The sequence below is a fragment of the Panthera uncia genome (genome assembly GCF_023721935.1).
Source record: "Panthera uncia isolate 11264 chromosome B3 unlocalized genomic scaffold, Puncia_PCG_1.0 HiC_scaffold_1, whole genome shotgun sequence".
Lineage (NCBI taxonomy): Eukaryota > Metazoa > Chordata > Mammalia > Carnivora > Felidae > Panthera > Panthera uncia.
In genome coordinates this window covers 93,476,682-93,499,513 of record NW_026057582.1, presented here as the reverse complement: position 1 = coordinate 93,499,513, position 22,832 = coordinate 93,476,682, and the positions used below count along the sequence as shown (strand labels likewise).

The window sequence follows — 22,832 nt, the reverse complement described above, 5'->3', positions numbered from 1 at the left end:
AACCCACCAATATTCGATGTGTATAATCCTGGAGCATTGCAATACAAGTGAGCATGGCACAAGTACAGCCAGAGAACTATCAGGGAGAGAGGGAATTGCATGGAGTGTTAGGCCCTAAAAATTATCTCTGAAAAATGTTATGCTGCTCATAGAGAATTATATGACTTCTTTGAAAATACTAATCTGAAAAATACTGATATGAAAGTCTGGTTCTCTGCATCTTTGTCACAGGAAATTCAAAAATAGTGTTAGATTTGTATGAATATTTCTGGCTTTTCAACCCTAGATTTACTTTGGTTTCCTAACATTTCTTCCCTCATGATTCCCCCATGACTCAGTCAATGTGATTTCTTTACTATAGGTTTGCTGGTTTCTTTTCCTTTTGCTTAGTTTTGTTTTTTAGGCAGTTTTAAAATACGCTTCAGTTATGATATTATGTTCACCATTTATAAATATATTTATAAGTCTGTACACAGAAAATGTGCTACAGCAGCTAAATAGACCACGTCTCTTAGGCATATAGTTGGAGATACATATTGCAGGATCGCATTTTTTTTCTTACCAAGTGATGAGGTGCCATGTTTACCAGATGTGAATCCTGGAGTTTCACATTTCCAGTACTCTTAGAGGCCCCTTATATCTTCAGGGAAGTTATAGACACTTGTTCAGTAGACCTGTACTGAACACCATCCAGACACTGTCCTGGGCATAGGGGACACAACAGCAAACAAATGAGACAAAATAGACAAAAGTTTTTACCCTCATGAAGTGAGGCAGAAGATACACAGTTTTTCACATATTAATAAGTGCTATCCTGGAAAATAAAGTTAGGAAAGTAAGTAAGGAATGCCAGGTAGGCAAGAGGGCATATGTAGTAATTTCAGGGAAAGCCTCATTGTAAAGCTGCCCTCTCTGTTTTTTCGCAAACTTAAAAAAACCTTAAACTTACAAAGAGGTTGGAAAAATAGTACACAGAGGTACTGATTTCCTTACCCTCACATTTCCTCCCATGTTAACATGTTATGTAACCATTGTAAATAACTGAAACCAGGAAATGCACATTGTATAATACTGTTAAGTAATCTAAAAACCTTGTTCACTGTTTATCATTTCCCCTCCAATGCCCTTTTTCTGGTCTAGGATTCAATCTAGAATCATACATAGTACCTTGTGTTTCTCCTTAGGTTCCTCCAATCTAGAACCATCCATTAATCCTCTTTTCTTTCATGATTTTGACACTTTTGAAGAATACATACTGGCCAACTATCTTGTAGGCTCTGAGGACACAGCAGTAGAAAAATTAGGCAAAATAGACTCCAAAAATTCTTACCCTCCTGAAAGTTTGAGTTTTTTTCCTGATCGAGTAATTGAGGCTAGCCACACATTTTGGACAGTCATATCACAGAAGTGATGTGCCCTTCATCATATAGAGGAGATATAAGATACTGATTCCTGGGGATACTAACATTGATCACTTAGTTAAGGCAGTATCTACCAGATTTCTCTATTTTAATTACTGTTTTAAACTTTGAAATTAATAAGTGTGTTATGGGAAAATACTTTGAGACCATGTAAATATCCTGTTTTTCATCATACTTTCACTTACTAATTTTAACATCCATTGATGATTCTTGACTGCAACAATTTTTACTGTGGTGTTGATCAAGTGGTCATTTGCTATTTTCTGCTGTAAGGAAGAGCTGTTACTTTCCCCCCATTTATTTAGTATTTATTTTTTATTTCTATCAGTATGGGCTCATGGATATTTATTTTAGTCTATGGATTATTCATTACTATCACTATTTATTTTGTTCAAACTCTATCAGATTTTGTTCAAACTCTATCAGATTTACTTTGTTGAAACCTTGGAGCTCTTTTCAAGTGTACTTTCAACAGTCCTTTATTATGTTTTGATCATTTTCTTACATTTTAGCAACATGTGGCTCATTTTCTGATTTCCTTACCCCAACCCTAGAATCAGCTATTTAATTTCTTCAGGGAGCCCTGGTTTCTTTTTTGGAGGAATGATACTTAGAAACAAAGATCTTTCTGCTAGGAATGCTCATTACTATTGGGGCATCATCTTTAAGCCCAGTTCACAGAGCTAGGAAATAAAGGTTTTCCCATAGCCTTACCAACAGAATGTGTTGTCATACTTTTAAAATTTTGCCACAATGACAGGTGATAAATGGTATCCCAGTGTTGTATTAATTTGCCTTTCTCTAAATATAAAAGTTACACATTTTTACACACACACACACACACACACACCGATACATGTCTGTATATATTATTATGTCTATCTGTATATATATTAAAAAAACTTGAGTTCATATTGATACATCCAATTCCAGTTCAGCACCACAGTTTTTATTTTTGCTTTCTCTTTTTCCTTCATTTATCTCCTTTCTTTGGTCTTTAGAAACCTGGTCTCCTTATCCTGTATGTATGTGTATACACACACACACACACACACACACACACATACATATACATATATATATGTATATTTCTTTGCTCAATCCTAGAATGTTCATAAAGTAGTAAAGTAGTTCTAAAAATATTATCCCATACCCCCATGAGAAGCAAATTTACCACTCAAGTACAATATTTGTGTCCAATTCATTTTGTCTTTAGCCTTATGGTATATAAAGTACTGATTTCCAAAGTTACTTAGGTTAGTTCTTTATCTTACTCACTTTATTAGTTTATTCAACCACTTTCCCATATGTGGTCATTTAGATTGTTTTCAACATTTTGCAATTATAAACAATGCTGTAATAACCTGGTGCATATGTATTTATGTATTTTTGGAAATGTAGCTTAAGGTAGGTTGCTAAAAGTGGCATTGCTAGGTCAAAAGGTGGGTTTAAATGTAGTTTAGTAGGTATTGCCAGATTCCCTCTATAAGGGTTATACGGGTTTTTATTTCTGCCAAAAATGTTCAAGAATGCCTGCTTCCCCGTAGCCTCATCAACAAAAAATATGTAGTTTTTCTTTGCAGTTCTTCACTATCCAATGATATCTCAAGGTTGTTTATATTTGTATTTCTTTAAATATGAGTGAATTTGAACATCTTTTCGTATGTTTAAAAGCCATTTTATCAATGTGTTTGTGTCTTTGTTTATGCAGTGAACTGTCCATTTATGTCTTTTCAGTTTTTTGGTTGTGCGTTTAGTCCTTTGATCCTCAATTTTAAGAGTTAAAAAATACATTAGGGATATTAGCTCTTTGTGGTATATATTGTAAATATCCCCCCTCCATTTATAAGTTTTCTTTTGATTTATTTTGTGCTTTTTTTTTTTCCATGCAAAGTTATCAATCTTTTATTTTATTACTAGAGATTTTGAGTCAGTATTAAAAACCTTTCTCTAGGGGTGCCTGGGTGGCTCAATCAGTTAAGTGTCTAACTCTTGATTTCAGCTTAGGTCATGATCTCATGGCTCATGGGTTCGAGCCCTGATCAGGCTCTGTGCTGACATGGAGGAACCTGCTTGGGATTCTCTCTCCTCCTCTCTCTGCTCTCTCTCTCTCTCTCTCTCTCTCAAAATAAATAAATAAACTTAAAAAAAAAAAAACACCCAACGCCTTTTCCTATACCAGGGTAAAAGAGGAATTTATCCATGTTTTCTTCTTTGTATTGTTTTATAATGTACTTTTAGGTCCCTGATCCCATTGAAGTTTATTCTTTTGTATTATATGAGATAGGGATCTAAATTTATCTTTTTTCCAAATGCTTACCTAGTTACCCCAGCAGCACTTATTAAGAAACCTATTTTGCCCCAGTTATTTCAGATGTCACTTGTCATATCCTAGGTTTTCTCATGTTTTGGGTTCAATATCTTGGCTCAGTTCTTTTCACCTCCCTTTATGTCTTCATGTCCCAGTACCACACTGGTTTTTTTGTTTTTTATGTTTATTTTTGAGAGAGCGATACAGAGAGAGAGAGAGAGAGAGAGAGCAAGCGAGCAAATGGGGGAGGGGCAGAGAGAGAGAGAGACAGAGGATGTGAAGCAGGCTCTGTGCTGACAGCAGAGACCCTGAAGTGGAGCTCAAACTCATGAACCACAAGATCATGACACTTTAACTGAGTGAGCCACCCAGGCGCCCCCTCACTCTGTTATTTATTTATTTATTTATTTATTTATTTATTTATTTAAAATATGAAATTTATTGTCAGATTGGTTTCCATACAACACCCAGTGCTCATCCCAACAGGTGCCCTCCTCAGTGCCTATCACCCACTTTCCCCTCACATTGTTTTAATTATAGTGGCTTTGTAGTATTTTTTTTTAATGTTTGGTACCATTAAACCCTCTCATAGTTTGTCTTTTTCATTATTTTCCTAGCTATCTTTAGGTGTTTGTTTTTCCATAGAGACTTTGATATCAACTTACCTAACTCCATAAAAACGTAAGCTGTCTTTTGAGTAATAAAATGAAAGAAAGGGGGCACCTGGATGGCTCAGGTGGTTAAGCATCTGACTCTTGATTTTGGCTCATATCATGATCTCATGGTTTGTGAGTTCGAGCCCTGTGTCGGGCTCTGTGCTGACAGCTCAGAGCCTGGAGCCTGCTTGGGTTCTTTCTCGCCTTCTCTCTCTGCCCCTCCCCCATTCATGTTCTCTGTCTCTCTCAAAACAAATAAATAAAACTTAAAAAAAAATAACATGAAGGAAAGGATAAAGCAAGTCATTCACATATCTGGGGAAGAATATTCCAAGCAGAGAGATCATCAACTGCAAGAATTCTACCAAGAGGTGTGGGCTGTCATAGCAAATTTGACTTCTCTGAGTGCGGGTTTTGAACAGAGGAATGGCCTCATCTTGCAGCTATGATAAAAATTGACCATAAATTGCTGCCAAAAATACATATCCTAAATCTAATCAGGAAGAAACACCAGAAAAACTAAAAATGAGGAGCATTGTACAAAATAACTATAGATACCCTTCAAAATTATGAAGGTCAGAGAAGTCCAGGAAAGGCTGAGGAAGCATTTAGATTAAAAGTGATGAACAATACATGCAGTTAAATGCAGTGAATATTCTGAATTGAATCTGTGATGATGGGACAGGTAAGGTAAACTGTAGAGAACATTGCTGGATGGTTGATAAAATTGGAATATAGATATGTGTGAAATAAATAATATTACTATGTCACTGTTACATTTCTTGATTTTGATTACTATAGATGTATAAAAGCATGTCACTGTTCTTAAGAAATATAGTAGTTTAAATTATGTAGGAGCCATCATGTCTGTAACCTACTCTTGAATATTTCAGAAAATATAAGAGAAATAGAGAGGTTAATAAAGCAAACAGGCAAAACCTAAACAATTGGTGAATCTGAGTAAAGCATATATGAGAGTTCATTTTACTAGTTTTGTAATTTTCTGTGAGTTTGAAATCAGTGGGGAAAAAAAAAACCAGTTTGAAATCATATCAAAACTAGTTAGAAAACAAAAGCAAAAATTAAAAAAACAGTTGGTAGTAGGACAAGGGTAGAATCCAAGAGACTAGTTAGGAGGTTTTTATATTGATCCAATTAAGAAATAATAATCCAGTTGAAGAGTATATTAATGAAGATGGAAAGAGTGGATGGATGGATTCTGGATATATTTTTAAGATAGAATGGATAAAGGCTTGCTTGTGTGAGGGTATGAAAGAAAAAGAGGAGTCACGGATGGAGGCAAGGTATTTGGTCTGAGCACCGGAAAGTGGAAGTTGCCATTTACTGAGATGGAGGAGATTGAAGGAAGAGCAGGTTTTGTATGTGGGGTGGAAGGGAGGGAGGAGGAAGGGTTGGAGTTTCATTTTAGGTATCTATTCTCAAAACAAAACTGATACAAATGATTCTTCCCCAGTAGGCATATGTCCAATGACAATAGCAATAACCAGGATCCTTGCCTCAGGACTCCTTTCTAAGCTTTTATAGAGAGCAGTGCCCTCATAGAATACCTTCATAGTCTAGCCTCTTACTTTTAATAGTCCCTTTGACTCACAGAGGAGATGTGCAAGTGTCAGTGGGCTGCTCTGTCTTTCTTCTCATGTTCTTGTTTCCCATTCTTGCCAGTCTTTTCTCTTGCTGGCACTGATTGCTCTTTGGTAACTAAATGACAGTAAATTTTCCTTAACACATAATTTTTTTTCTTTTATTTCCTTAAAATCAGGCAATATTGATTAATTTGGTTTATTTTCTTTCCATTGTAAAAGGTAAATAAACTTTTTTGACTAAGTTTCATTTATAGGTTTTCTTTTTTTTAAAAAATATTTTGAGAGAGAAAGAGTGTGCATGCACGGCAGGGGTGGGGAGGGGGGCCTGGTCAGAGGCAGAAAGAGCAAGAAACAGAGGATCCAAAGCAGGTTTTGCACTTGTGAGCAACAAAGCCAAATTCAGGGCTCAAACTCACAAACCGAGTTCATAAAGTCCTGGACTGAGGTCAGAAATTTAACCGACTGAGCCACCCAGGCAACCCTGGGTTTTCTTGACATAAATTAGTTTATATGCATAACCTTGGTATAGTGAAAAAGAGCTGTGTACTAATCAGACATGCATCAATAAATAACCATGTAAGGTTAAATCTCCTCATCTGCCTTAGTCTCAGTTTTATTACCTATAAAATGGAGCAATTTCACTGGATGGTTTACCTTGACACTTATGTAGTATTCTGTGGTATGCGTTTGTTACCTTTTTGTTTCTTGGAGGCTAATACATAAGCATTTTGCTCTTCCTAGTAGAGAGCAGACTATGGTAAGGAGTTGTGTAGTAAAGCAGAAGGAGCATGGTATAGACTTTCTTCTTGGAAACCAGGAGGTGTGGTATGTGACATTCATAGAGCTCTGTTCTAAACTTGGATAAGCCATCTAACCTCTCTGTGTTATTTTCCCCAATAAGGAAAAAAAAAATACCTGTTGTGCTCACTTCAAAGGTAAAAAGTATATTAGATGATAAACATAAAAGCACTTTGAATAGCATAACATAGAGACTTAATGAATCACTGTGTTGTACACCTGAAACTAATGTAACATTCTATGTCAACTATACTTCAGTTAAAAAATTTAATAAGTATTTAAATATAGGCTGTTACTATCATCAGTCCTCATCATTATGAAGTCTTAGGTCTATATTCTCTTTTCATTCACTTTAGCCTCTCATCTGGTTATATTCTTTAAAAAAAATTTTTTTTAAATGTATTTTTAGTTTTTGAGAGAGAGAGAGAGAGCGAGCGCATGTGTGTGCATGTGTGTACAAGCAAGGAAGGGGAAGAGAGAGGAGTTGGGGGGAGGGAATCCCAAGCAGGCTCCATGCCCATTGTGGACCCCAACTTGGGGCTTGATCTCATGACCATGAAATGCAACCTGAGCCGAAATCAAGAGTCAGATGCTTAACCAACTGAGCCACCCAGGCACCGCCCCCCTTTTTTTGTTAATTGTTTTTTTTAATTATTTTTTTTATTTTTATTTTTTAGAGAGAGTGTGTGCAAGCAGGGGAGAATGGTAGAGGGAGAGAGAGAAAATCTTAAGCAGGCTTTACGTTCAGCTCATAGCCTGTCATGGGACTTGATCCCATGACCCTGGGATCATGACTTGAACTGAAATCAGGAGTCAGACACTCAACCAACGGAGCTCAACCAACCCAGGCGCCCCTATTACTCTTGATTATTTATTGCTAGGCCTTTTCCTAGGGTGGCTCCTTCTTTCATTTGGCTAGGCACTTTTTCTTTTTAATATTTTTTTTCAACGTTTATTTATTTTTGAGAGATGGAGAGAGACAGAGTAAGATTGGGAAGGGGCAGAGAGAGAGGGAGACACAGAATCTGAAGTAGGCTCCAGACTGTGAGCTGTCAGTACAGAGCCCGACATGGGGCTCAAACCCACGAACTGTGAGATCATGACCTGAGCTGAAGTTGGACGCTTAACTGATTGAGCCACCCAGGGGCCCCTAGGCAGTTTTTCTGAAGGCTTCTCTGTCCTGAGTTCCATCGGCCTGCTATTATAGATTATAAAATCTCTCCTGTTACCAACTGTGACTCTGCTGCCCTGTGGTACCAAGTATCCTGTTTATGCAAATAGACTTGAAGTAATATATGCTACCTGATAAGGAACTTTAGGTATGATATATAAAGGTAGATTAACTTGTATTAAGAGCTACCAGGTTTAGATGTCTGCTGTGCAAGCATGGGAGCAGACATCATCACCCCTGCCTTACAGGTGAGGAAACTGAGGAAAATAACTTGTTCAGGCTGTCAGTCTAATAAATAGAATCTAGGAGCTGGTATTTGGTTTTAGCTTTGAGACTCCAAAACCTTTCTTCTTTGTCATTTTCTTATTTTCAACTACACTCCCCTATTCTAATACATCTACTCCCTCAAATTAACATTGCATACATAAATTTTGCATGTTTTATTCAGCTTAGAATTTCCTTCTCCATGCTCCTGTTTCTGCCCGATTTTTATGTATTCTTCATGATCCCACTCAAGTTTTACTTTGAGACTACCTCAGCTCCTTGTATATGACTGTTCTTCAGGATTCTTGAAGAATTTGGCACTTAGTGGGTACTAGCTGCCCCATAAAGTTGTAGAAGCATTAAAATACAGTAAGTATGAGTCTATAAAAGTTATAAATATATATAACTGGCTATTTCTGTTAAGGCACCTCTATATTAAGGCTCTGTAGTGATGGAACAGAGAATTCAATTTGACATGAGAGGATCTGATAGCAGTGTGACCGGTTTCTCAGGAATTGAATGACCTTAATAGTCTCTCTGCCTCTCTAAAGCACAGCTTTCACCAGTGTGCCGGCACATTCTATTGATAGATTGATTGATTGTGCAAGCAGGGGAAGGGCAGAGAGAGAGAGAGAGAGAGAGAGAGAGAGAGAGAGAGAGAATCCCAAGCAGGCCCCGTGTTGCCAGCATGGAGCCTGATTTAGGGCTGAAACTCACAAACCGTGAGATCATGACCTGAGCCAAAACCAAGAGTCAGATGCTCAACCAAGCCACTCAAGGTGCCCAATAGTTTATTTTTGCATTTGTTTCCTTTGCCTTGGGGCATTTGTCTAGTAAGAAGTTGCTGTGGCCAAGATCAAACTGGTTGCTGCCTATTTTCTTCTATAGGATTTTGATGGTTTCCTGTCTTACACTTAGGTCTTTCATCCATTTTGAGTTTATTTTTGTGTATGGTGTAAGGAAGGGGTCCTGGTTCATTCTTCTGCATGTCACTGTCCAGTTTTCCCAGCACCATTTGCTAAAGAGACTGTCTTTTTTCCATTGGATATTCTTTCCTGCTTTGTCGAAGATTAGTTGGCCATACATTTGTGGGTCCATTTCTGGGTTATCTGTTCAGTTCCATTGATCTGTTTTTGTGTGACTACTGTACTGTCTTGATGATTACAACTTTGTAATACAGCTTGAAGTCCAGAATTGTGATGCCTCCAGCTTTGGTTTTCTTTTTCAACATTATTTTGGCTACTTAGGGTCTTTTCTGGTCCATACAAATTTTAGAATTGTTTGTTCTAGCTCTGTGAAGAATGCTGGTGTTATTTTGACAGGGATTACATTGAATGTGTAGATTGCTTTGAATAGTATCAACATTTTAACAATACTTATTCTCCCAATCAATGAACATGGAATGTTTTTTTCATTTCTTTGTGTCTTCTTCAGTTTCTTTCATAAGTTTTCTATAGTTTTTAGCATACAGATCTTTGACCTCTTTGGTTAGTTTTATTCCTAGGTATTTTATGGGTTTTGGTGCAGTTGTAAATGGGATCGATTCCTTGATTTCTCTTTCTAGTGTTTCATTATTGGTGTATAGAAATGCAACTGATAGCTGTATGTTGATTTTATATCCTGTGATTTTGCTGAATTCATATTATCAGTTCTAGGAGTTTTTTGGTGGAGTCTTGGGTTTTCCACATAGAGTATCATATCATCTGCGAAGAGTGAAAATTTGACTTCTTCCTTGCCAGTTTGGATGTCTTTTATTTCTTTGTGTTGTCTGATTGTTGAGGCTAGGACTTCCAACACTATGTTGAACACCAGTGGTGAGAGTGGACATTTTGGTTGCGTTCTTTTTTGTTTGTTTGTTTAATTTTTAATTTTTAAATTTTTTATTGCTTATTTATCTTTGAGAGAGAGAGAGAGAGAGAGAGAGAGAGAGAGAGAGAGAGAGAAAGAGCGCACCAGCAGAGGAGGAGCAGAAAGAGAGGGAGGCACAGGATTCAAACTAGGCTCCAGGCTCTGAGCTGTCAGCACAGAGCCCAATGTGGGGCTCGAACTCATGAGCCGTGAGATCATGACCTGAGCCAAAGTCGAATGCTTAACTGACTGAGCCACCCAGGCACCCCTTCCCTGTTGTGTTTTTGAGCTTAGGGGGAAAGCTCTCAGTTTTTCCCCATTGAGGATGATATTAGCTGTGAGTCTTTTGTATATGTCCTTTATGATCTTGAGGTATGTTCCCTCTATCCCTACTTACTTGGAGGTTTTTATCAAGAAAGGATGCTGTATTTTGTCAAATGCTTTCTCTGCATCTATTGAGAGGATCTTGTGGTTCTTATCCTTTCTTTTATTAATGTGATCTGTCACATTGATTGATTTGCAGATATTGAACCAAGCCTGCATCCCAGGAATAAACCCCACTTGAATGTGGTGAATAATTCTTTTAATGTATTGTTGGATTTGGTTTGCTAGTATCTTGTTGAAAATTTTTACATCCATGTTCATCAGGGAAATTGGTCTGTAGTTCTCCTTTTTACTGGGGTCTTTGTCTGGTTTTAGAATCAATGTAATGCTGGCTGAAGCCACATCTTTAAGTCATCACAGTAAAAAACATGGCTTTGGAAGAAAGCCTTATATCACGTGAACTTAATATTTTCTCTTTTTAACAAGTGATTAAATAAGAAACAATTAGATTGATTGCCTGCAAAAAAGTAAAGCTCTAGATTTTGTTTAATGCAAACATGTTCACTTATAAGCTAAAAATTAGATGCAGGTGCTTGTACACTTACCTAAGGTAAATGGCAACACCCAGTGGATGGCTGTCAGAGAGTCAACATCAACATGGGTGGATATATTAAGTTGTGTTCCGCATGAGTCAGGTCTGAGGTTGGCATTACTTAGTTGAGTCATGAATGACCAGGATGTGAATGAAAAGTATGCTCATTAAATTTGCAGAGAAGAGGTTGATGGTCTTAGAAGATATGAATAGTATTCAATATGACCATGATGAACTAGAGAGATTACATTTTTTAAAGGGTAAAGTTCAGAAGGAAAATCTATAAAAGAATACACCTGATATAAAATGAAAACTTAATAGATACAAGAAAAGGTTGGGGTGACCAAATAGATACAGATATAAAGACTAGATAGATATAGATATTGAAAACCAAAGAAGGAAAATGGACTACGATGTAACTCTTCTCTTTCATTAACCCAGAGTGGCTATTCTATTCTTGAATAATTTTTCCCCTGAGATTTCAGGTGTCTCTATATAATTTAATTCCCATTGCCTTGTTCCTATACAACGTAGTTTTTCCTAATCATGTAAAAGTCAATTAAGGCATCACCTTTTCAAGAAAGTATTTCCTGACGTCATCTTCTTACATCTGCCACCAATTTCGTATCCTTCTTCCCTTGTTTCATATTCTCCTGGATAGACCTCTTTTCTAGCAATTACTTCCCTATATTTTAACTATACTTTCAATAAGTACAATTCTCTCTCAATAAACAATGACCCCAGAGTCTTTTATCTTCATAAAATGATTGGCACATTATGGCTGCTCATTAAATGTTTTTTAAATAAATGAATGAAACAGTGTTTTTAGGTGGGGGCTTTTAGTTCACATTAGAGCCCCTGCAACCACCATTGATAAAACAGGTCAGAAGAGCTTATCTCCAAGACACCCAGTACCCAGGTATTTGGTATTACTGTAGAGGCCCTTGAGAGAACTCGCCAAGCCGGAAATCATAAATCTTTGGTTCATGCAGCCTTAAGATGGTCCAGATTGATCTGTCCTTGATGAAGAGTGGAGAATCTCTGTTCTTTAACTTGGTTTTGTCTGGCTTTTGAAGTGATATCTATATCCTAAAAGTAGAAAGAAGGTTCTTGTAATATAAGGACAAGAGTACTTGGAGCATTATAAATACTGACTGAACAGATAGTCAAAATTTCAAAGAACTATAAATTATTATTTACACATATATAACTATTTAAAGCTGACAGCTCAAATGAATGGAAAAGGGTAGACTATGATATTCACCTTGAACCATAAATTTTTAAAAATTATTTATTTATTTATTTTATTCAAGTATAATTAACACAGTGTTATACTAGTTTCACGTTTACAATATAATGATTCAGTAATTCTATGCATTATTCAGTTTTCGTCACGATCAGTGGACTCTTAATCCCCTTCACCTATTTCACTCATCCTCCCACCCACCTCCCCTCTGGCAACCACCAGTTTGTTCTCTGTATTTAAAAATCTGTTTTCTTTTGGCTTTTTTCCTTTGTTCATTTATTTTGTTTCTTAAATTCCACATGTGAATGACATTATGGTATTTGTCTTTCTCTGACTGACTTATTTCACTTAGCATAATATCTTCTAGGTCCATCCATATTGTTGCACATGGTAAGACCTCAGTCTTTTTTATGGCTGAGTAACATTCCATTGTGTAAATATACCACATCTTTATCCATTTATCTATGGATGGATACTTGGGTTGCTTCCATATATTGGCTATTGTAAATAATGCTGTAGTAAACATAGGAGTATCTCTATCTCTATCTATCTATATTTTCAAATTAGTGTTTTCGTGTTTTTTTTTTTTTTTTTTTTTGGCTAAATATCTAGTAGTGAAATTAGTGGATCATAGATAGGGTGATTCTATTTAAAAATTTTTAAGGAACCTCCATACTGTCTTTCACAGTGACTTCACCAGCTTGCATTCCCACCAACAGTGCATGCAGGTTCCTTTTTCTCCACATCTTTGCCAACATTTGTTGTTTCTTATCTTTTTGCTTTTAGCCATCTGACAGGTGTGAAGTGATATCTCATTGTAGTTTTGATTTGCATTTCCCTGATGATGACTGATGACGAGCATCTTTTCATGTGTCTGTTTGCCATCTCTATGTCTTTTTTAGAAAAATGTCTATTCATGGCTTCTGCCTATTTTTAAATTGGATTATTTGGGGGTTTTTGGTATTGAGTTGTATAAGTTCTTTAAATAATTTGGATGTTAACCCCCTTATTGGATATGTCATTTGCAAATCTCTTCTCTTATTCAGTAGGTTGCCTTTTTTGTTTTATTGTGCAAAAGCTTTTTATTTTGATTAATAAAAATAGTTTAGGGCACCTTGATGGCACAGTCGGTTAAGCCTCTGACTCTTGATTTCAGCTCAGATCATGATCTCACAGTTCATGAGCCCCACATTGGGCTATGCGCTGTTAGTGCAGAGCCTGCTTGGGTTTTTCTCTCTGCCCCTGTCCCACTTGCACAGGCACTCTCTCTTTCTCTCAAAATAAATAAATACACATTAAAAAAATAGTTTCATTTTGCTTTTGTTTCCCCTACCAAAGGAGACAGACATATCTAGAAAAATGTTTTCTACAGCTGCTGTCAAAGACCTTACTGCCTATGTTTTCTTCTAGGAATTAAGGTTTTAGGTCTTTAATCCATTTTGCATTTATTTTTGTGCATGGTCTAAGCAAGCGTGAACCATAAAATATTTGTCCCTGATGGTTTTGTCTGTTTTCTCCTCATCTCTGTCATACTTTTCCTGTTTTTCCTTTTGTGTGTCTTTATTATGTGTTAACCTTCTCTCATCTGTGTCTCTGCTTGGCTCCCCACTTCTTCCTGTCTCGCTCTTGTTCTATCTTTTGGGCATTTCTTCGTATGGCCACATAGAACTGAAAAACATTTTAAAAACTTTATTGTACCTACAAACTTCTTCTTCCTGTGTTTAATTTAAAAGCATTTAATTGCGTTGCCCGGGTAGGTCAGTTGGTCGAATGTCTAACTCTTGATTTCGGCTCAGGTCATGATCTCATGGTTTTGTGAGATTGAGCCCCACGTTGGGCTCCACACTGGCAGGATGGAAACTGCTTGGGATTCTCTCTCTCCATCTCTCTGCCTCTCCTGCACTTGCACTCTTTCTCTCTCAAAATAAATAAATAAATAAACATTTATAAATAATAAAAGCAGGTGAATTGATTATTTTACATTTTTCCTCTTTGTAGCCCTTTTTTGATTTTGGCCATCTTAAATCCAGGGATCCTTCAGAAAAGAAATGTTGCTCATTTCACATATGGCCACTCAAGACCATCTGAGTGTCTATAGGCCTGTCCTTTCCCAACTATTCTGGGTCCTAAGAGTTTACCTTGGCTTAGAGTGCAGGCTATAGACCACCCAAGATTTGAAAAATCCACTCCAGAGTTAGACTTTTAGATTATAGTACTTGAGAATTTGAGAAGGACTTTGGGTACTATTTAATCTTAAAGATGAGAAAACTGTGACCCATAGAGGTCATGCAATTGTTCTAAGCTATGTACCTGGTAAATGACAGATCTAAAATTAGAACCTGGATGCAAAGGAGCTTATATAATGAAAGAGTAGTGCTTATTTATATATTGGAATGCTCTACTAACCTTGGTAAAAAAGGGAAGCCTGCCAAAAAGTCAGGGAAATATAAAAGAAATAATAAAATCCCTTAAAAATTTTTAAAAACTATTGATCATATGGATCCAGGATCCTATATCCTGGAAAAGAAAATGTATATGGCATGTGCTTTGTATCAGTGTATATATGTATATATTTGTCCAAATCTCTGTTCATTTGAATAGTTTTTGATCTTATCATCTTTAATATTTTTCTTTTTCCCCAGATTATAGGAAAGGGCTATTTCACATGAACTTTTAGATTTTTGATATAACATTTTGATATTAAGACTTGAAGTAGCCTTTTAAATGCAGTACAGTTTAGAATAGCAGTTCCCATTAATAATTACGTCAGACTTGTGGAAGCCTCCTCACCTTGTTTGCTCTTGGAAGGAGTGCTGTCACACAGGCACAGTGACAGAACTGATCATGCAGAAATTACAAAGAGATAATTTTTCCACTCATATTGTAGAAGGGAATCCAAAAACTATTGATACTATGCCTTGATTAATGTATCGAAAAAAGGTGAATTCTGGGGACATTTTAAATGACTAAAAGAAAGTGCACTGGCACCAAAATGAGAACTGTTTTATTAGATGATTTATTTTGAAATCAGCCATGAATCAACAGAGGCAATGGGAGTATTCAGTTCCATCTGTAAATTCAGATAAAAAGAAAGATGATGAGATGATGAGTATGAGATTCCATGATGTGTCATAAAAATGGGGATTACATGCAAGCTTGTACTATACAAATTAAACATTCCTTAGTGTGTCACCTTGATCCTCCTGATCTTCCCCACAATATGGGAGTCTGGGTGTTAGGAATAGACTGCTATCTGTCCTGGTAATGTGATGTAAGTGTGCATACTCAGGCCTGAACTGCGTACTCCTACTGTATTTTTCAAGGTCTATAAAATAAGACAGTTAGCCTCATTTCTCAAAAGAAAAAGAAACTTTTCCTCAGAAAAGTCCTAAATTTCTACTTTGAAAATTTATTGCCAAGTACTGTCGATGCTATCACTTTGGTGTCTCTGAAACCCATCTACCTCTCTCAGTCAGGACCACCACAGCCTTTACTCACACTTTCATAATTTTACATCTGGACACCCTGCTGCCCATAGTCCATATTGCTGCCAGAGTGATTTTTACTAATTAGATTGTGTTATTTTCTGTGTAAAACCCTATAATGGCACTCCATCATTTTTAGGTAAACTTCAGATTCCTTAACCTCTCATGTAAGAACTTTGTGATCATGTTCTTGGTCATTTCTGCAACCTTATCTGTCATAACTCCATGTTCCAGCCAAATCGAATTATAACTTCTCATAATTATAATTATAACTTCTCATGCTTCTGAGCTTTTATTTTGTTGTCTCTTTTCCCTGGTATGTTTCCTTTCTAACTTCCTCATCCCTTGCTTTTTCCTAGTTATCATTCTAGACCTTGTTCTTGTATCTTCTCTAGGGAGCCTTTCCTGATCACCTCTTCCTCCTTTCAATGCCCCATCACGAGTATTATAATCTTGAATTACTAGGTCTCTCATTCCTGTTAGACCATTCACCACTGAGGACACGGATCCCAGCTTATTTAATTTGTATCCCTAGTATTTAGCACAATGTTTGGCATGTAGTAGGTGTTTGATAGGTGTAGTAGGTGTATTTGTTGGATAAATAAGTCTCCTTTTAAAGATAAAAAGATCATCTTCTATAGTAGAATAACCTCCCCATCTTGTGGCCTTGTAGGATAGTCCCACTAAAAATCTTTGATATCATTCTGATCCTGTCTCTTTGCAAATTAAGGGCACAAATGATACCACCTTTATGTACTTGTTCTGTTATCTTGATAAAAAGCTGATTGCAGGTTCCATCTTAGGAAGTACAAGTTTCCTACTTCTGTCCTAGTAGAAATTGTAGTCTAAACAGAATTATTCTTAGGCTAGGTTGCTCATTGAAGTTTTATTTACTTATAATCAATACACATTTATTGAGTTTCTGTGATGTGTTGGGCTCTGGATTAGGTGCTGGATATTAAAGATAAAGATGATCTAGGTCTTTATCCTCAAAGAAATGATAGTCTTATGAGCAAGTATATCAGAGTTTTTGAGTCATTGTGTGGGTGAATTAAAGAGGTAATAGTAATTTTTGAGTTCTGACATATTTGAACAAATCACCAACAAATAAATGAAGCATTTCTTCTCTACTAATGAGGACACTTTCAGCAGAAGCTGGAGTTCGTGGGAGATATTACTTTAAGGACTGTTAACTACTAGACAATTTATAATTTTAATAGGATTTTCTTTTAAATTCCTTTGCTGTGGCTCCTTTCTCTTCTGAGGTGATTGACAACAGTATTGTAGTATACTAGAATTATTATCCAGAAATTAAATAATGTGTTTGAGACATGTACACACAAAAAATTCAGAGACCCTCTATTACAGGTTCACCTCAGATGTGATGTTCTCTGATTCGATGTTTTATATCTTCTTCCCCCTCTCTGTTCATTACTAGTTTATGAGTAGTTATTTTTTTTAAGTTTATTTATTTATTTATTTATTTATTTATTTATTTATAGATAGAATGCACATGTGTGTAGGGGAAGGTCAGAGAGAGAGAGAGAGAGAGAGAGAGAGAGAGAGAATCCCAAGCAGGCTCTGCACTGTTAGCACAGAGCCCATTGTGGGGCTCAAACTCACAAACCTGTGAGATAGTGACCTGAGCCAAAATCAAGAGTCAAATTGTTAACTGACTGAGCCACCCAGATGCCCCTGTAAGTAGTTACTTTTATTAGGAAATATCATTCTTATGTTCCTTCCCACATTGCTGGACATATGAACCAGGAGAAATTCACCATGGCTCTTTGATGAGAGCACAGAGGAAATAATGTTAATAACATTCAGGAGTGGGCAGCACTGACAGTTACTCTTCTTTGTTTTACAGAGATGAACGAAATCAGTCCATCATCGTAAGTGGAGAGTCTGGGGCAGGAAAAACAGTTTCAGCTAAGTATGCCATGCGATACTTTGCAACTGTAAGTGGTTCTGCCAGTGAAGCCAATGTTGAGGAAAAGGTCTTGGCCTCCAACCCCATTATGGAGGTAAGACAGCAGCAGCCTTGACCTTGTTACTATATTTTCTTAAGAAACATGCCCCAAAAATTGAAACAGCACATGTAAGAAAGTTGAGGATGTCCTGGCCACTAAAAGTAGGAAAATACTTTTCCACATATTAGTAAGAAGAGACCTCAGAAAAGTAAAAAGTCAGTAAGGTAGACATTTGAGTAAAGCCCAGCTATGGAGGCATTTACTTTATTCCATAATCCTGCACTCTTAACCTACCTTTGAATTGTTGCCTCTAAATAGCTGGTAGTGGTATTTCATTTTCAAAATTTCTATTCTCCTAGTTATTTGACTCCTATCTATTGTTCCTTGTAGTAGAAGTGTGTTCCTCATTTCCCTCTAATTCTGAGTTCATAGGATTCTCCATGCTCAAGCATGAAGAATTTTATCATCCCTTTGCCCACATTTCATTTTCTATACTTAGTACAACCTGTTAGCCTTTTCTATATTTTTCCCCCAGATTTTAACTATAAGCTTAAGTCATGATCTTATGAACATTTTTCTTCTTGTTTTTGTCGAGCATATCACAAAGCTGTAGGCTAGAAAAAGAAATTCAGTACAATTTAATAAATTCCTGAGAAAGGACAACTACAAAAGGATGTCCTTTCAAAGGTGAAATATGTATACAGAGTGGAAATGCTCATTCCAAAGAAAGTGGACCTGTTTGTGTAAGAATTTGAATATTCCAGGATTTGTAGTTAGAGAATTATCTGTCTATTAATACGATTTTAAGAAAGTCAAACATTTTTGCAAGTAGTTCCATTAAATGGAGAAAAGTATTTCTCATTAATAATGGAGAGAAATTATTTTAGACAGGGAGGAACAAACCTTTCTCATTGAGAATTCAAGTCAGCATTGTTTATTCCTGTTTTTTTCCTTTGTCAAGCCTTATTTGTCACCCAAACACAGACGGAGTTTAGAACTGGCCTGGTGCACCTGTGGTACAAGTGGTTTTTGCAATAATCAGTCCAGAGGTAATTGTGCCTGGTTTGCAGTGCCATGTGTGACACTTCAGAACAGAGTGCTGTGACCCCTTGCCCACAGGGCTGTCCTCCAGAGCAGCGGAACTTCTGTTCTTGGGATTGAGAGGACAGGATATGCTGGGGAAGTTATGGAGCTGCCTGGGATAAGTGCACTGAGGAAAGAGAACTGGAGAAGCTTTCTGAAGTGGCACAGACTGGGAGAAACAGAGGTTTATGCCAAAAAGAGTAGTAGAGAATTTAAGCAAATATTAAGATTTCTAAAGAATTTAAGCTACAGATGCCAACTGTAGTGCTGGATGCCACAGTTAATATTGGGGAAATATAATCTGTAGAGCCATGTTTTGGGTTTGGGGCAGAAAACAACAGGCTTTTGCTTTGCTTCCTACCATCAGTTTGACTATTTTTGGTCACAACAACAAATTCTCTGTATTTGGCAATAATTTAGCTCATTCTTAGTCCCTAATGTTAGAATATCCCAGTCTAAGTTGTGATGGCATCCAGGAACCCCACCTTTTCTAGGCCTGGACCGTATAATAATGTAAGTCCAGAATGAACCTTCTAGAATATGTCAAGTTGATTGACATATTTTATGACCTTGCTATATTCTCATTCAAAAAATAGTACATCGGTTTTTCCACAATACATAGTTCACTTGTGTTAGCAGGAGAGATAGTAGAATGGCCACAAATACTACTTTTTAATATGTACTTAGAAAGAATTTACTTTGTTTGCTAGACTGAACAAAAAAATTATGCTTAGCTATTCCCTTCTACATTGTGTAGTTTTTCCAAAGGAATTTGGATTAAGAAAGTTTGGCACAGAGAGAACTAATTTTCAATAACTACAAATGAGGGCATACCAATTTCAAAGATTAAAGTGGAATCTGGGGCTTAAGAATGATACCAAAGGGTTTGCAGTCATAGGAGGAAGACAGATGAAATATTGAGTATGTGACCTAGAAAGTTTGTAACTTTAAACCTGCTTCTCAAGACTGCATCTCTATATCAGAGGCCTTTACTGTGATGTCAAGGATGGCATGTCTGGGTCTCCAGTGATCTGAAACTCCTGGGATAATGAGTGTCCTACATTAACATCACAGCCCAGTGGCTAAGGGGATTTCCACATTATCCTCTAGAAAACAAGCTCATCCTCAGCATAGGCTCCTTTGGCAAAATACAAATGAGGCACAGAGAAATGAATCTTTTTTGCTCATTTTTTCATGTTTTCTTTTCCTCCTTTTCTCTAGGAAATTTTCATCCTAAGATGGGGACAGGAAAATATTCTTGGGGCATACTGGATCTTAATAGTTCTTTTATATCTTTAATAACCATAGTTGAAGACTTTTATGTGCTTTTCGTAAAGAGGAGGAACTCACTCAACACTTCACTGAAATCAGTAGTACAATCAAGACCACAAAACTTTTCCTTAGAAGTTTCTTGCTAACTGAAATGAAAATAGCATTAAGGGGGTCTGTTGTAAATATAGTACTTAAAAGGCAGAGGGAGCAATTAGAGGGAATGAACAAAAGGTATTGTTTGTATATAGAACCTTTCCTTACCAGGTTCAAGGCTTAGCATGTATAGTTTTAGTTTATTTTTTATTTTTTTTTATTTTTTTATTTTTATTTTTTATTTTTTTTATTTTTGGGACAGAGAGAGACAGACAGAGCATGAACGGGGGAGGGGCAGAGAGAGGGAGACACAGAATCGGAAACAGGCTCCAGGCTCTGAGCCATCAGCCCAGAGCCCGACGCGGGGCTCGAACTCACAGACAGCGAGATCGTGACCTGGCTGAAGTCGGACGCTTAACCGACTGCGCCACCCAGGCGCCCCTAGTTTTAGTTTTGAAAAGGACCCTGGAGCTCATCTCACCTAGGCAGTTTACACTTGGAGTCACTAGCATTCCTCAGAGGATTAAATGTTGGCAAGTTGGTAATAGGGCCTGGTCTAATACCCAGATCTTCAGACTTCTATTTCATTTGCTTCTTCTACCATTCTTTGCTCTATGTTTAAATACATTTCACTCAAAGACAGAGGGGAGGAGTCTGTTTCAACCCTGGCCTACTCACTGCAGATTCTCATAGAGTGTACTGCTGTTTTGACAGCTTGGCCGCTCTGACTCCCACTCTGAGTAGATAGAGAGATGGCATCTGGAAGGTGGGATAGAGTCAGGGAGGAAGGAGTGGCTGTGGTGCCCCCTTCCCCAGCTTCCTTAGTTGGTGGCAGAAAGGTGCTTGGGACAGTGCCTAGTAAACACTCGGTGGCTATTACTGCCATTGCTGTAATTACTACATCTTCTTCCTCTGCTCTGTGACAGAGTGGTGAAACGTGTGTGGTGAAAGAAAATCCTGCATTTATCATTAATTTCCTTTTCTAAATAAAATAAAAATAACTGGAATATATGGAGATTTTTTTGTTGTACTTTTCATGCCATCAAGAAAGGGAATATCTAAGTAAATGTATTGTTAAATTATCTTAGGCTATATTAGTTCACTCTTATTTTGCTTGGAAGATAGCTTTCCATCACTCTTTCCATTTAAAATGTTAATCTGAAATATAGCAGTGTTCTCACTGCCAAAGCAAAATAGGACAGTATCTGCCTTGTATTTCACAGAGTGAAAATGTGCTTTCTTTGACTGATCAGAGAATCTAATGTGTTGATTTTTTGTGGCTATGTTATTACTGTTTTCATCACTTATATTTGTATTGCTTTTTTAATACACCAGAGCATTTTCACGCCTTTCTCTCTGCTACGACTTTAATATATTAATTCTGATAGTCTTAGGCTTTGTACAAGTAAATGGTATTAATCGTATGTGAAATTGTTTATTAAACATTTAATATATGCATTATGTGAACACTTGCTTTTCTTACTACACTTGTTTTTTGCTTTGCCTTGAAACAAAACTTTATGGAAGCATGTTACCTAAGTCAGAAAGTAGTACGTATGAGGGGCATCTGGGTGTCTCAGTCAGTTAAGCATCTGACTCTTGATTTTGGCTTAGGTCATGATCTTGGCTCAGGTCATTACCTCATAGCTGTGAGACTGAGCTCCATGTCAGGCTCCATGCTGAGCATGGAGCCTACCTGAGATTCTCTGTCTTTTCCTCTGCCCCTCTTCCCCATTCTCAAAATAAATAAATAAACATTGAAAAAAGTAGTACATATGTTACCTTAATTTTTAAAGTTATATAAAAAATTAGCAGAAAGTTACATTCTCTGAATTCTATAGCAGATGTTTTGCAAGATAGAGAAAACTATCAAATTCCAAGGGCAGATTTTAGTATGTCTGGTTTCAGAAAATGGCTTTGAATTGAGTGGGTAATTATTAATACTCTGCTAATAAACAGTCCAACTAGGCCTTTGTTGTCACAGGGTAAAATGATAGAAACTTCTAGCTAATGAGGCTCTGAACACCGGAATAGCATCTCCATGAAGATATTAATTTGTCTTAACTAGCTTATTTATATTACACAGCCCAAGTTTTTCAGGAAATCCAAACCCAAGTGTATAACTAAGAGGTCTTGCCTTGGCAGCCCCCATTCCCATCCGTTTCTTTCCTTGTTGACTTCAATGAGCATGTTCTGATACCACAAATGGTGTGAAAATCCCCTAGCCACTGTGCTCAGGTTTGCTGTTTCTGAAAAGAATTTGTGTGAGAATAACAAGACAGATATGAACTATTAGTGGGTATCTGTGTGGTTGCACAGTGGGCAAAGCATACCCTGGTGCCTGCAGGGGCAAAATTGGTTCTGTTCTTAAAAGAATCAGTTATAAAGGGTTGTGTTCTATTCTGTCCTTTGTCTCCCTGAACAAACTCTGTAAATGTCATGTCATGAACTATACTTCTAAAATATTATTTTTCCCTTTGCTTCTTAGTCCATTGGAAATGCTAAGACAACCAGGAATGATAACAGCAGCCGTTTTGGGAAGTATATTGAAATTGGTTTTGATAAGAGATATCGAATCATTGGTGCCAATATGAGAACTTACCTTTTAGAGAAATCCAGAGTGGTATTCCAGGTAAGCTGGGCAGATACCCATAAGTACTTGTATTAGATTGCCAATTTCAGAGCACACGCTTG

At 36.9% G+C, this 22,832-nt stretch overlaps 1 protein-coding gene across 5 annotated transcripts in view; it reads left to right on the top strand.

Annotated features, from left to right (window-relative positions):
• Positions 1-22,832, top strand: part of MYO5A (myosin VA) — a 188,133-nt gene that overhangs the window by 69,165 nt on the left and 96,136 nt on the right. For all 5 annotated transcript variants that reach the window (XM_049613638.1, XM_049613641.1, XM_049613640.1 and 2 more), the window contains exons 5-6: positions 17,588-17,744; positions 22,627-22,770. In XM_049613638.1, coding sequence (XP_049469595.1) covers positions 17,588-17,744; positions 22,627-22,770 — 301 coding nt within the window. The remainder of the gene's footprint in view (positions 1-17,587; positions 17,745-22,626; positions 22,771-22,832) is intronic.